We start from the raw sequence: 16,393 nt of genomic DNA on the forward strand, positions 1-16,393 counted from the left end.
GATTTGATTTTATTGTATAAAAATGTCATAGCATTGGACTCCTATCACTTAAGAAAACCAGACAGAAAAGGTCTTTCCCACCAGTTCTGCAACACAAAGGATGTGCAGGGCACATCCTTTTCACTTTACTGGAGCAAGGACTCTGGTACAATAAGTAGACAGAGAAAGACGGAATAATAAGAAAAAGTCACTGTCCAATTTACTTCAGATATCACATCCTCCACAGAATGAAAAGGTGACTGCCTCATCTCCCATCACAGACTGTCTGCTGAAATAGCAGCTGGAGACAAGGAAGGGCATTAATTGTGATTCCAACACCACTATCTCGTTGTACTTCATGTATACTGCAGAGTCAAAAATTAGCTGTGGAAGAAGCCTCTTCAGTTTCTAGCAGTTGTTTATACAGTACCTTTTTCAATCCCTGGTGACTTCTCTTACAGTGTCTGAAAAATGAGACTTCCTCTCCAGGAGGACCCTCCTGGAATAGTAGTACACTACTTAACAGGAATTTACACCTAGATCGTATTTCATCAATTCCCCAAATATCTATTTTTAAAGTCTTAATTCTGTTATGCTGATGATTATTACACCCAAATATTTGCATTAATATTCTTGCTTTTACTCTCAGGCAATATTCTACATTTGGTTTTTTTTTTTTTTTTGTTTTTTTTTTTTTGTTTTTTTTTTTTTTGTGGTCTCAATGAATTTTCTAAATCTTTCTAGAGTTAGCTGAGAGGGAAATCATCATTCATAGATACTTCATATATTTCTACTATTCCATCTCATTCTTGATTGACACTCTAAGTTCTTGACATAAATTTATCAAGAACTTTAGTACTGTGGACATTAAAGCAAATATGCAGATCAAATGTAAATCACTTATACAAAGCAGACATTTCCAGGTTCAGATCTCTGCTCTATTTTAGGACAGCCTTTTCTAACAGGCTATTTCATTCATCCTTGTACCACTACAGTACAGAAACCTGATAAATTCTTTCAATTGAAGCTTTTAAAATGTAGCACAGACTGCTAATGTTTCAGTAATTATTGCTTTTTTTTTTTTTTTTTTTAATGCAAACAATCCAAAACCATTTAGCATAAACAAGTAACTAAGTAGTGCTCAAGGTAATTGAGCAACCTGGTCTAGTGGAAGGTTAGAACTAGATGGTCTTTAACATCCCTTCCAACCAAAACCATTCTAGAATTCCAGGATCCTGTAAGTATGAAACAACCTTAGTCCTTCCCATGTAGCAAAAAATATAACAAGGAAAATAAGTTATTAATTATGTTAGTTATTACATATTAATTAGATATCTTGAATTCTTAAAAATGAAAAATGACCAAACAGAAAAATGGAGTTCATTGCCATGCAAAATCTACATTGATTTAATTAAGACAAATTTAGCTTAAAACAGTCTGAAAATTTTGAACATACCTGGCTCACTTACTTTATTTTTAGTCTTTAAACTCATTGTACCCTAGGCATGTGCAAAAGTCACATAAGGCCAACCAGGATAAAAAAATTCAAATCAAACCAAAAGAACAGAACGCCAAGAAAAAATGTCCCACAAAACCGGGGGGGGGAGGGGGGGGGAGGGGGGGGGAGGAAAGGAACATCAAGCAAGATAGGAATTGAATTTCTAATCTAGCTTGCTGAAGATTAGTCTTCATTTGTTATTAAGCAAGAAGTTTACTTCTTGGAGTGGAATTTTATCACCCTCTAAAGGGAGAAATGCAACTAGAAAAAGCACCATAATTGTTAGTATCAGTGTGGTGACTACCGGATTGTTTCCTCTTCTCAAGTATCAAGTGTTATGGTAATTAAAAGTAAATGAAACTGTTCCAAATGACACAATGTTTCTTTCAACAAATTTAAGGGCTACAGTGTACTCAGATGAAGGAGGAGTAGACACAGTTCTATCAGAGGAATGAAGACTCCCTGTACTTGCAATCAAGGATTAGCAGTAGCTAAAAAATAGCTGTCATGCACAACTGTGTTTTCTTCCTAAGGGCACCAGAACCAGCTCACTGACCCGAGGAAACTTGTCTCATTTTATTGGGACCCATTTTTAATACTTAGAGAAGCCTTTGATAGCAAAGATTAGTCAAGTGCCAAAGGAAATAATCTCAGTGAACAAATTAAACTTGGAAGTACATAGTAATTTCAAAAGCAAGTCATGAACTGAGACTTCTTCCTCCCTCCACTGGCAATATTTTTTTTATGCATGCTGTCAGCATCTAAATTTTATTTTAAAAGGAAATGTAGTTTTCATCATATTCTTCTCTGAAAGACACATTAGTGAATCTCTTTGTATTATTCCCTTACTGAGATTTATTTCTACGTATCCATTGTCTCAATTCCCCCTGAAAGACAGAAGATATCCATGATAAATGCAGGTTTAAAACTAAAAACTATAAACATCTCCAGGGAGGAAGAGCCTAATTTTAAAGTTATAAAGTTATTCAAAAGTAAGAACAGTGCTGCTTGTGATATTCCTATGCTGTTTGATTTGGCAAGGCCAGTGGACTAGAGTCTACTGAAGTGCCCTGAAACTGATGGATATTTAAGAGATGCTGGAATCCCCAGTGGGAAAGTTGCAAAATGGAAGTCCAGTTATTTTGAGTGCAAGAGATGGGGCTGGATATTAGATCAATCCATAGCTCCCGAATCTGGCTGTATGGGAAGGAAGTATGTGGGGATTGGATAACCCACTGGAAAGTTTTGATCTCTGGGATCGTGGTTTCAGTCTGTCAGTGGTTTACATTAAGGAGAATCTAGTCTGTGTTGGATTGGGAAGCTACTGGGTAGGGTGGCTACAACAACCCCTGGGTTTCAGTGTGGCCCAGCCATTACCACAGACCTACCTGTGGAGTGGACCACTGAAGGAGGTAACTAAAGCCTGCTGGGGAATGATCACATTCAGCACTGGCCCAGGGAGCTGGATCTAGGGACAACAAAAGGACTTGCTTGAGCCACAACAGCGCAGCAAACCCAACAGTCCCTGTGCTTGGTCATCATAGCCAGGGGAGGACAATAATTAAAACCTGTTTTTTCCACGGGAGTCCAAACTCCTTCTGCAGTCAGAGAGATGGGAGGGATGGGGAGGTAAAGAAAGAAAAAGAAAGCCAGACTGATGGATGAAGCCTCCTGGTATCACTGTTTTGGTGCCTATTAAAGGTCTGACAATGTTGGCACTTCCACCTCCTAATTTCAGGCATTATTTCATTCTGCACTAAGGCAGTAAATAAGTATGACTAGTCCATCTACTGTTATGAAAAGGATAGCATATACCCACTTCTTCAAACTAACAACAAAACCAAACCAGTCACTACTACTCGCAGCTGTTGCTTCCATTATGTACTAACATGATACTGACTTTAATGATAGTATTTTTCTTATATGGCAAATTTTCTGTTTTTCACTTGCTAGTGGCAGAAAAATACTTTGGCTCTGAGAAGATGCTTAATTTCTTCCCATGAAGAAGATGATAATCTCAAAGATGTACTCTTCAGACCCTTGATCCTTACTTACGGGAGAACAGAATATCAACAATTTACTGGTTAAATGACACACCTCATTCTCAGACTTGTGCAATAATCACATCACTCTGCTTCTTTTAGATTGTGGTTTTACGTATTCAAAATAATACCCAAAACTGTAATATTTTATCCTCAATACATTCATGAAAGAGAAGTATTGTTTTTTCAAATATAAGAAAACTCTGTAAGACACCAAGACTACATAAATTAATGCAAGAAGCAGGACAGGGACCAGTCTCTGGTGCTGTGGTCAAATCATGTGAAATAGTTCCTATATGTTGTTAAACTCTCTTCTTGCAAAATTAAAAAATACATGTATTTGTCATACTGCTATTTGGGAACCACCCACAGAACTTCAAGTAGCACCTGGAAAAATAGGGTTTGGCACAGGCGAAAATCATTCCGGGGGCACAGAGAATTAGTAGGCTCTAAAGCACTTGGATAAACAGCTAGTCACCTGGATTTTCACTATAGATCAGTTCAGCCATCAGTACAAATGAGTGAAGAGAGATGAATATCTTCAGGAAAGTGACCCACCTCATCCTAAACCAGGCCATTCCAGAGGGTAGTTAATCTCACTGTCTCATTCTGTTGGCTATACAGGCAACCTACACAACTAATTTAGACAGCATGTGTAACAGCTGAATAGACTAAATTTAGTTACATTAATAGTCTCTGAACACACAGGACATGTACAGCAGTGTAAACCCAAATTTTGTTTTTTATCTGACTAATTAGCCTAAGTCTCAGTAGTATACTGCATTTCACCCCAATTAGCTGCAGGAAGCACAGTACAAAAACATATACTTGACTATCAAAGTGCTCAGTCCCCAGCTGTGTTTTGGTGATATCCAGTTCTGACTCTGAGTTGCTCTGTTTCTGAGGTGAGTAAATTCTTGATTCTGCACAGCACTGTGAAGTCCATACACATTAATTAGATAGTAACTGTAATTCTCTAAGCATGTAGCCACATGCAATTATTCAAAATTAAATGGACAGCTATACCATGCAAATGAGATTAAGAACATTTTTTAGAGCAAAATACAACACTATAAAGAAGAGTCTATTAGGGTTTAACCGAGAAATCCAAAGAGGTTTTTGGTATCTTCTGCTATTAATGTAGTCAAGGCACATTGGCCATTTGAAAATGCAGCTAGATATAAAACCACATCTGTTTAAATACATTGGAAATAATGAGAAAAACTGCAATACTGTCCTTGTCATTTACTCACAGATTGTTTTCTACTGAAGGAAGCTGTTCCTTGTGAAACTGAATTTCAGAGACTTTCTCTTGGTTTGCTCTCTGTGACTGAAATTCATTCTCACAATTGGACACAAGTGAAGATTCCAGGTTTTTCATAGATGCTTTTTCATTTCCCAGTTGTTTTCTCAGCATTTCTGTTTCAGAATGGTTCGGCTCACAATTGCTCTGCAGATAACCAAAGATTTTAAAGTTTCAGGTGTATGTATGTCCATCAGGCTTACTATTGGGGTAATCTTAAAAAAAAAAAGATCAATGGGATCAATGACAAAATTCATTTTCACTGCAAATGAGTGGGTAGTTTCATATTTTCCCAGTCAAAATCTTTTGTAAGATTTATAAAATCATCCAAAGCATATATCTTAATATAAATATCCTTGATACAAATGAGAAAATGATATGAAATATATGGATCAATGGATCCTGTAGACGGAAACATTAATTAAGAGGAAGGAAGTTTCACATTTTGTTGAGGCAAGAAGCTGTTGATGAATTGTTTGCACGCAAGAAATAACATGTGGTACTACAAAACAGTACCAGCATCACCAGCAGAGTGAGATTACACTTATTTTACTTACAGGAGCATCAAGAATAAACTGGGGGGAAAGGGAAAACAAATAAAATCCAATCAAGGAGGTTTAATATCTATATATCTTTGCAGAACCTAAAAAAGAATACCCAAAAAACCTAATATAATTAACTGCAGAGGGAACAATGGATATAGCGGAGACATAGCTACACACACACGTTGAAAAAATAATTCCAGAGACTGAGAAACAGAAAAATCAGTTGGGTCAGCTACAGAGACAAAGAAAACTGCCTGTTTTAATCTTAGCATAAGTAAACTGGATGCTATTTTCCCTTCATTTTTTCATGTACGCACTATAGTCTGACTAACTGAGTCTGTTTGGGGTGCTGCAACACTTTTATCTGTATTTTACTCAAGCCTAGTTTACATTAAGCACAACAATGCTCAGCCAAAGGTCATGGGAAATCTATGAACTGAGACATCTTAACAAATTCTCCACCTCTCCAGCACATTTCTTGGAAATTTCAGAAGATAACCATTTGTGTATTCAAAGGAGGAAGATACTGGAAGAACTCAGATCATAGGCCAACAGAAGGGGGAAAAAAAGAAAAAAGCATTTGTAATTTATTGAAACAAAAGTATTTTTTTTTCCTTTACCAAAGTAAACTGAAAGGTTTCTTCATTCTGAAAGATCCAATTTTCTATGAACTGTCACTCAAAAATCTAGTTGCTTTGCAGAAAAAGTTTTGATATTCTACATCTGTATTTCAGAAAAAAAGAATACTGAAAACTGTAGACAGAGAAGATATAGGAAAATAAACTGTATTAGAAACAGTGAAAGAACAATATTATTCAGAATCAGGCTTAGTTTCCACTTCTGAATATAAATATGCTGCAATCTAATAAGGCAGATTCTGCACTGGAATACTGTGTAAAGTAAGAGCCTTATCTGAAGGTTATACATGGCTAATGAAAGACTACTGGCTGAAAGATACAGAAAAATCAGTTTAAATTTCCCAACTTCTGACTTTTCTCCAACTCTCCAATTCTCATTTCTGCAGTTTTCTTTTCCGAAACTTGCTCTTCTCCACAGTGCCACCAATACCCTTCGCAGAAGGATCCAGGGAGGCTGAGCCATATTAGATCTCATAAAAGTTTCAGATAAATGTCATATGCTGGAACTCTTCCATATCAAAAGAATCATAGAGGATTTCCCAAGGATACAAAAGACATCACACACATTTGGCTGGAATGCGAAACCAACTACCAAACAGCAGCTTTACCCACTGTGCTTCCAAAATACATAAAGGTTTACAGAGACTGCTGGAAGCCTATAAAGAACAAGAAATTATCTCAGCTGGAGTAGAGGATGGATAGGTCAGTAATAGAGTCACACTGAAAATAGCTGAATAATCTTCGTGTGTATGAACAACTTTTCAAAGTTTATCCAAACTGAACTTTAAAAAAATTATGTATCACACATTATTTTTGTAGTTTTGTAAAAATCAAGGTCAACAAAAACTGATTTTTAAGGAGAATTAAGAAAATATAAAAGATATTGATACTTCCTAAAATAGTCAATCATTCTAAAGTTCCCACCAAGTTTCATTGCTAATAATCTGCTCCAGTTATACTGCTTATCTAGTGACTAGATGTAGAAGGTATCTTTCTTGAAAAGAACAGTAATTTTTAGCCCTCACTTTTGAGTGTTCATAGTAAAATCCTGCAAAGCAGTGAGGCAGTGTCCCTTTCAAAAAGTGTTCAACTCATACACTTTGAGGAGTAAGCTCATGAGAAATGCCAAGTTAAACATTTAAAAAATTTAAAACGTGATCATTCATTACTCTAAAGTATATTTGGATCCCTTAAGTTTAACATTAACATAAACTTATTTTTCTAATATATTTCACATACCCTTTCTACCTTCTCTGTGGAAATTAAATGCTAATTTAATTGTTCTTTGATTGCATCTGGTTTAATGCAAAGTTCTGGTGTAGATGTGACATTTTCAAGTACAGAGACTCTCTCCAAATGTATATTTCAAGGCCCTCTGCCCATTTTCACAAGAGAGTTGCTTAAGGCAGAAATAAGAGACTTGTATGCTGCTTCTATTGTTAAATGATACAGAAATGCAATACAAAACTCTATTAAAAAATTAAAATAACTTACAAAATCCTACAAAATATCTCTATATAATTGTGGCAATTTTTAAGATGCTGCAGTAATTTATTCTACAGTAAACTTTAAAATTATTTATTTAAATTACTCCTGTATATAAAAATTAGAAGAGTTCTTGCTTCTGACAGCAAACTTGTCTTCTGGCATTTTAAACTCTATTCCTAGATTACAGAGCTAATAAGGTTGAAAATTCTGCCATGGACTGCATTTTATTTTCAGATGAGATCCTCTTATTTTAGCAATAAAATTTGGTTTTGTATGTAGATGATCTGTGAATGCTGAGATTCTGTCAATCATATTTATACCACTGTCACCTGTAAATTCAGGCCTGACTAATGAGTGTCACATTAAAGTGGAGTCTACAAGGCAGCAGAAGCAGGTCTTACTAAAAGCATTAAGAATTTTGAACATTTCAAATTAACATAACCTAGGTTTTCCCTTTTTGAAAAATGCCTGTACTTTGCCCAGGAGTATTCCTGGTCAGCCACTTTCAACTCCTTAAGTTTCAGTGGGTGGCAGAATGAGTGTGGGAGGTTAACAGAGAAAACTGAGAAGTAAGGCACTGTGATTTGCTTGAAGGATTTATTAGAAATGACATCCAAAAAGATTATTTTATGGGAGCATATCACATAGAAAAAAAAAAAAAAGGAATACAGAGATCTGCTGAGCACATTAAGATTTTTGAATACAAACTTCTGTGTTTTAGATATGTGCCTTGCATATAACTGTATGAACTGGAATATGACATTTAGAATTCTGACCCAATATGTTGACATAGTGTTCATGAAGAAGCCTGTTCATTCCTATACTTAATAGCAGGCATGTGGGAAGGACTTAGAAGGATGAAATGTCTGCTAGTTTCAGGCTTGTTGGACAAATTAGAACCATGTACCTGTTTTATTGTCTCTTCAAGGAATGCCAAAATCTGCCACACCACCCTCCTGTGCTGTTTTATTATTGCTGTGTTCTCATTCACTTTCTTAACAGCAACATTTTGATTCCTCTAGAGTATCTAATGTTCTTGAGTAGCCCTCAGCAGCTTATGTGATGTTCAAGAAGCAGAGGTGATCTGCAACAAATATTAGAGATCCCCCAAACCATGTTTATATGCTCACAACATATTTCTAAAACCACACTATTAATTTTTCTTTAAGTTCTTCAGATTTTCAAATGGGAAGAGGCTCTATGGGACATCTAAAACAGTGGAAAGAAGACTAAGAAGCTCAAAGCAAGAAGAGCAGGGACAGGAATATGACAGGATATGATTCAGGTGTGCTGTGGAGTTGTGTATGACTTAATGCCTTCAGTGATTCCAAATCATGAGAGCATTTAATTTTTTTGCTTTCCTTAAATTTTTAAAAATATTTTTTTCCCAAGTGTGACTAGTGGAATTTTGATAATATTATTATATAAAGTAAAATGCATACAGTGCATGGTGGAAAATCTCCCTGAAATAGAAGTGGCATTATACATAATTTAAAAATATTACCAGACCATTTCAAGGGTGAACTATGGAAAGAATTATTTCAACTCATTTGCTCCATCTGTGTTTCAAGGGACTCTATTTTTCCTTTCCAACTGTGGCTCTCAGGCTGCACTGATCAGTGCCAGTCCAACAGGAAAAGCCTGTTTCTCTTTCATGGCATTTTGCTTCACAACTTCCTTGTTCACAGGCTTTGTGATAATTCTCCAAGAACTCACAGTTCTCCCTCCTAACACATAAAGCTTATTTATTTAATAATTTACAGTAAGCTCAAAAAAATAGGGATATTTATAGATCTACAGATTTGGTATTGGATATACTTTTTCTACTGAAAATTCTGCCATTTAGTGAAAACATTGAGAGACTTCTCAAGAATCAGAGCTTTGTCCAAGATGAGTACATTTTAATGATCAATAGACATCTGTTAAGAATGGCTAGGTTAACATTAGACAAAGTATAGCAATATAGCACAGTAATATTTCTTTTTATTTTAATCCCATAAAATAATAAAGAGAAAAGAGTTGCAGGTCTCTGTATTATTCCCTGTCTGACTTTTTAAGTTTAATAAACACACACATATATGCATATATATATACATACATTGTGGTTTTACATATATATATATATATATATATATATATGTAAAACCACAATGAAGTATTGTACATTAATTTTGTACTGCAAAAACAGCCATGAAAATGTGTCCAAACTACTAAAACTAAATTAAGGGAATGCAAATGAGTTTTGGTTAGGAAGCAAATTCTTCTATGGAGATATCTAAAAATGTAATTTTTAGTTAAAAAAACAACAGTTTTAATCTGTATACTCACTTTAGACTTCAGCACATGCTTCAGCCTGAAAATATCTCCGTTTGAATCCTGTGCTTTCAACTTCATATCATCAAACTCAGTTTGGTACTTTGCTAGTTTTTTATATAGTACCAATGAAGAAAGGTTTTTCCATAAGGTTTAAGTACACTGCTTGTACCTTAAAAAAAAAAAAAAAAAGAATCTAAGGTCTACAGCTTTATTAACTCATTTTTAAAGGCTGTGTGAAATGTAAATTACGTGTATGTTTATAAACAAATTTTTAATTTCTGAGAAATATTTTTTTTACTTATAAATAATGCTAAATCTTATTAAAAAGAAGAAAAATAACTGTAAAGGAATGTAGCAGTTAAAAAGAAAAAAAACAGATGGTTTATTTAGCATCTAGGTTGTCCCATTTAACAAGCAGAGCTCAATCAGTTCCATCTCTATTACATTACAGTTTTTTAAAAGCTTATATTTTTAAAACTAGAAGACAGATAAAAAATTAAGTAATTTAATTATTACAGAATTGCTTACATTATATTTAATCAAATGCTTATCTCCCAATCAGGAAAAATAAAGCCACAAGTATTAGGAGAACAGACACAGAACTTCTGAGAATTATTGCTTGAGAAAGTGAACAGAAGAAGGAAAAAGAACTGCAGAAAGGCTGTCTTGAACTGCACAGTTTAGAAACTTCTTCTGTGCAAAAATTACTAGGAGAATTCAGCTGCAAAACTGGGGGAAGTGTGGTAGTGTGGGGAGGGCTCTCTGGAGAAACCCCCATTCCTGTTGCAAAAAGGCTGTGAGTTCCTGAGAAAGGTGTTCTGGAAATTTTCCAGTAAACCCAAACAAATAATGATAATACTTCTAATACTTGGAGTATCAGCTCAATTAATGGAAGAGCCTGGAGGAGCTAATACATATTCTAGAGGCAATCCTACAAAAAGTACTTAATCCTATGAGACATTTTGTTTTCAACTGCTTCTACAAGCATCCAGGTATTGCAAAGAAAACTGTGAAACTTTCAAATGTAGCTGGGAGCAATAGGAAGCTGCATTTTGTACCAGCTGATATCATCCTTATAAAGCGTGATTCGAAGAAGAGGTGAAGAAGTGATTCCCTGGTGAACCTTTGGGAGTCAAAGCCACTACCAACCTCACCTTTTCTAGGAGGGCACTTTAAAAAAATTAGAATGTTTGGGAGAAAAGTTATGCAGAAGGGAAGTGATCTCAACAAAGAATTAAACACCTGATCTAAAGCCATTAGCTATACTACCTCTATAATGGAGAAAGCTAAAACTAATCACTTAAAGAACTCGGGTGGAATGAATCTCCTGGAGGACTTTTCTTCACTTAAAAGGGACCCTTAATGACTTAAAAGTTCTATATATCTGACATCAAGTACAGTTAATTTACTCCTTTAAAACTGAGTAGCACTTCTAGAGGAAGAGAAAGTCAAGTGAGCAGTAGAGTAAGTTCACAGATCAAGTACCAGAAAAATTAAGTGAAGGCGAGAAGCTGAAGAAAGAGAAGAAAACCACATCACCATAGAAATTATTAACTTCTACATGTATTAAGCTAGATTTCTATCTGCATGGAAAACATATTGGTGCAGGAGTATTGCGTGTGCATGAGATGACACTTCAAATATTTTAACTACTTTCACCAGGAACTGCACAGAGATAAAAAACACAGTAGATAATGTAAGGCTGTATTATAACACACTATTTCAAGTATCTTCTATCCAAAATCGGCTCTTGAAGAAACATAAATACAGTATGTGTTGTCACTGAAACTTACCAGACCTCTGTCACGTAATTTTAAAATGCAAAAACCTTTCAATAATGAAAGAAAACAAGAGTTTTGCATTCAGAATGCTAAAACTTTCAGAAGTTTATTTATTTATTTATTTGCATTCAATGCCTTTTCTTTCAACCCATTAAAAAAAAAGATGACTGCAGAATATTAAAATCAGCCCATTGAATTTTATTATAAAAATTGGATCTGTTATTCACCAGTTTTTTAATCTAAATTCATAATTTTCTTATAACTAAGTTGCATTTGAAGTTTTTTCTTCACAAGGCTTCACTGAATCTATGAAAGACTCAGTTCTGTCTTTTCATTCAATAAACTGGAAAAGCAGAAGCATTAAACAGGAGAATTCAGACACGGATATACTATTTTTTTCTTTTATAAATGTCACTAGAATTGCAAAAGATAGGAAAAATTGAGAATTTTTCTATCTATTTTAGACTGTTTGGGATATTTCATTAATGTTATCTTGAATCTCAGTGTATTAAATTCTGAATAATTGCATAAAGGACTACAGAAAAGTAAGAAGAATTCTTTGCAACAGGTGATTATAAGGAAGTCACAAAAATAATTAAAATAAAAACATCACCTGGGACATCCATTGGAATGCCTGACCTGCTTCAGTTATAACCAAGTTATCTGTTCAAATGTAGTAATATTTGTGATTCTCACACTGTTCAGGAAACTGAAAAGAATCATCAGTTTGGTTTGGGGGTGTAAAGAAAAAGATCTTTTAGTAACAGCGCCTAGTTTTCAACAGTGTTCATAAATCTTACAATTTATTATAAAGCAGCACTCACTGACATATGTTTTATTCTCTAAAGGCTTTGATTGAGTCTAGTCCCACTGTGCTTCTGAGCATGGCTGGGAACTCCAGTTGAGCAGCAGACCAGAAGACCTACACAAAGATTCAGTTTTACTTCCTCTCATGAAAAGGCTCCAAGACTAAGAAATTAATCTTTAAAACTAACGACATGACTGTCACTAGTTTACACGTTTCACCGTTTTTATTTAAAAAAAAAAAAATAAAATTATTCATATACTATTTACCAAAACCCATCAATCCCTGTAGTTTCTAACAGAAAGCTCCTAACTCTAAATTACGTGAATTTTATTTTTTCACTGAAGATAGTTTCCACCATATCATCATATCAATAAGACAAGAACATTTACATATAAATAGGCAATGAAGAAAACAATTTCATTCCAAAATAAGGATGTCTCATAAGCAGCTTTCATAAATTTATTTCCCTTTGAGCCATATAACAGTTACAAAAACCAGTGAACATAGGTGTGGCAGCAGCTCTTTGGCTACAGAGAGAGGCACACAACTTTCCCAGGCCTTTCTGGGAAAGGCTGTGAGAAGATCAGAGAAAAGAACGAGAAACAATTCTTATCTTCACTTGCTGCACCTGTTGATGTGAACATGTGGAATGTGTTACGGAGATTTGCTTACCAAAGGGTGGTTTCTTAATTGACCAATGGTGATGGTGTTTAGACTGGAGGACCAGTTAGGTCCAGCTGGATTGTAACTGTCTATAAAAGCAATTGGCTTCTTATTAAGAACAGACTAATAAAGAGATTGATCAGCCTTCTGAGAATCATGGAGTCAATGCTAATCATTACCCAGCCGGGGGCCTGCTGTGGCAACACACAGGCTGATGTTACCAGTCAGATGAATGCAATGACATACTTTTACTTAAGAGAAGCATAGTCAGCTTCCTGTCAACTCACTCAGTTTCAGAATCCAGTACTTTTCTTGTCAATCTTTTCATCTCAGTTTCTAAAGACTCAGTGGTGTCTTTCATCAGTGCCACTTTAGACATCTGTTCTAACTGTTCACTATCTAACTATAAATATAATCAAATATTAACAGCTGAGGGGGAAAAAAAAAAGCTGATTTATATAATTTATTTCAATTTTTACTCTGTTTCTAGCACAAATCTTTTGCTGAAGAAGAAATGTCCAAGCATTTAATTTACTCAAGACCTGACTCAGTTTACTGAAGGTAGTTGGCAAAGACTTGAAATGTGACTTTCACTTCTTTTGAAGGTAAATCAATTTCCCATCTTTCAGATCTCTGGGAATATTTTCATTTATTCATATAAATTTTTGGTTGGTAATTATGCCCAAGGACAAAAAATATTTGTCATTGATCAACATTAAAAATTTTCAGCACAAAATAGCATAGAAGAAAACACCATTATGAAGGGAGAAATCATGGTTTGGGACACAACATGACAAATAATGGCTTTAGGCCTCTATTAAGTTGCATGCCTATGTCAATAACTAAGTAGAGAAATCACTGTAAAATGCTTGCATAAAGCACTATGTAACCAAGTTACCACCATGAGGCCTTCAGGTCTGTAGCTAAAACAAATAACAGATCCAAAACCTGTTCCACAGACTCCAGCAAAGCTGGTTAGAAATCTTCAGTCTAAAGAAACCTCTATCTTTTTATTAAAATACTTACACTTAACATTCAAAGGACTGTCCTTGCTAAATTATTTGAAACACATCTTTTAAAGTACAAAAATTCTCACCCCGTCCCTCTCCTCCTTTACCAAATTTTTCAGTACTAATTTCTATGTTACTATAATCAAAGTACAGGCTTCTAAAGATTAAGTCAGTAAGCTTCTGGTATACAGTAGCTTCTTCAATACTAGTGCCATAAATTTCACGTTGATGTATCACCCTCAAAGGGTACCAAAAGAACTGAAAAAATAACATGATGTACATAAAACAGGGCTCCCAATACTCACTACATGTCAAATGTAGGTGTGTGATTAAAGTTAATTTTCTACTCTGAGCTATTTCAGCCTACAGTGTATTCTTCATATCGATGCACTCCATTTAATATTATAAACTGTGGTATTATATTTATAAGCTTATCAGGATTTTAGAAGGCTGAGGCAGAAAAAGAAGATAAATCAAAATTTATAACCACAAGATCTAGAAGAAAGATATACAGCAGAAATCAATATTTATTTATTTAAAAATCAACCAAGACTGTAAGTAAATTTATGATTTATATTCATTTTATTAAGGTTTCCATTTTCTATTTTTTGTGCCATTGATTAGCAAACAATTGCACACACAAGTAACTAAAACCATATGAAATACGACTTGCCAGAACAGTGCAATTACATTTAGCTTTGAGGCATTGGGTCTTAGTAATACACAGTCATAAGGGAACTCACATTTGAATAGACTCCAGGTCTCTAGTCCAAACCCCTGCTCAAAGCAGGACCAGCTCTGAGGCGAGGCTGCTCAGGGCTTTGTCCAGTCCAGCCCTGAAAATCCCCAAGGCTGAGGACTACTCAACTGCCCTCATGAGAGGCAAGTATTTCCTTGTATTCAGCCTGAACTCTTCTAGTTTCAATGGCTGCCTATTGTTGCTCATCTTTCCACCAAGCACTGGAGTAAAAAGTCTGTTAATGACTTCTTGATGTCAAACCTTCTGGCAGGTAGGACTTATGTCCCTCTTAAGCCACTTCTACTCCAGGTGAAACAAACCTATTCTCATCTGGATATAAGATCACTGTGGGTAACACTGCCTAAGCTTGGTACAATATTAAAATCACAGAAACACAGAATGGTTTTAGTTGGAAGAGACTTTAAAGACCATTTTGTCCCACACCTCCTGCAATGGGCAGGTTGCTCTGCTCACATCAGGTTGCTGAGTGCTCCATCCAGACTGGCCTTGAACACTTCCAGGGATGGGGCATCCACAACTTCTCTGGGCAACCTGTTCCAGGGCTTCACCACCCTCACAGTCACAAATTTCTAATTTGTATCTAATCTAAACCTGTTGTCTTCCAGTTTAAAACCATTCCCTCTCGCCCTGTCACTACATGTTCTTGTGAAAACTCCCTCCCCAGCTCTCTTGGTGGTCCCCTTTAGGTACAGGAAGGTGCCAAAATATGCCCCTGAAGTCTTCCCTTCTCCAGGCTGATCAACCCCAACTCTCTCAGCCCGTCTTTGTATGAGAGGTGCGCCAGCCCACTCTGATCATTTTCGTGGCCTCCAACAGGTCCATGTAACTATTAACGTTGGAGACCCCAGAGCTGGACACAGTTCTCCAGGTGGTGCCTTACCAGAGCAGAGTAGAGGGGGAAAGAGTCTTGGTAAATAACATTCACGGCTCTCAGCCTGCTGTTTCCTGATAGCAGTCTGGCTGGTGCTGCAGGATTAACCAGGAACATCACCTGTATTATATTTACAATTCCATAAATAATTTCCCTTGTATCGTGAATAGTAATTTAAAGCTCTTCAATTCTCTGCTCCAAATGAGCCTTTTCATTAAACACACTTTCTTGGGAAATCCGTATCAAATAACCCAACAACAAAAGCACATATAAAACAAGTCTCAACTCACCACAGACTTGTAAAGCAATTAATTCTCAGGACGAGAAGATAAATCCTTAGCAACTTTAATTACACTGCTAGGTAGTTTTCATGTTTAAATAATGTGTGGGGTGGGGCTGAGGTGGGATGGGACAGAATCAAACCTGTAACTGCTCCCTGAGGCTATCATGTTCTGTAGGCATCCTTCGGAAATACGACAGTGCTGTATCCCTTTCTATCTGCATGTGTCTTAAAACAGCTTGAGCTGTCACATGAGTGATAACTTTTAGGAGTCCTGGGGCATTTTATAACTTCCTGGCAAACTGGGAAATCTCCTTCCGTGCCAGTTTTTAAAACTATAGAATAACAGAAACATAGAATATATTACTGGGTCCTGTGGCTGGTAATGTAGAGCATCCCAGAAACTATGTA

General features: G+C 35.7%; 1 protein-coding gene across 1 annotated transcript in view; it reads right to left on the minus strand.

Annotated features, from left to right (window-relative positions):
• Window positions 1-16,393, minus strand: part of TSGA10 (testis specific 10) — a 21,346-nt gene continuing 4,953 nt past the window's right edge. Inside the window, 12 exon segments of the mRNA XM_085588469.1 lie at window positions 1-4,406; window positions 4,409-4,452; window positions 4,773-4,969; window positions 7,031-7,053; window positions 9,040-9,138; window positions 9,141-9,233; window positions 9,629-9,961; window positions 11,818-11,933; window positions 13,314-13,347; window positions 13,350-13,464; window positions 15,838-15,944; window positions 16,131-16,306. Of these exon segments, the coding sequence (XP_085444595.1) occupies window positions 4,201-4,406; window positions 4,409-4,452; window positions 4,773-4,969; window positions 7,031-7,053; window positions 9,040-9,138; window positions 9,141-9,233; window positions 9,629-9,961; window positions 11,818-11,933; window positions 13,314-13,347; window positions 13,350-13,464; window positions 15,838-15,944; window positions 16,131-16,306 (1,543 nt within the window). The 3' untranslated portion in view covers window positions 1-4,200.

This window comes from Lonchura striata, chromosome 1, assembly GCF_050655825.1.
Source record: "Lonchura striata isolate lonStrDom1 chromosome 1, ASM5065582v1, whole genome shotgun sequence".
In the NCBI taxonomy this organism is placed as follows: domain Eukaryota; kingdom Metazoa; phylum Chordata; class Aves; order Passeriformes; family Estrildidae; genus Lonchura; species Lonchura striata.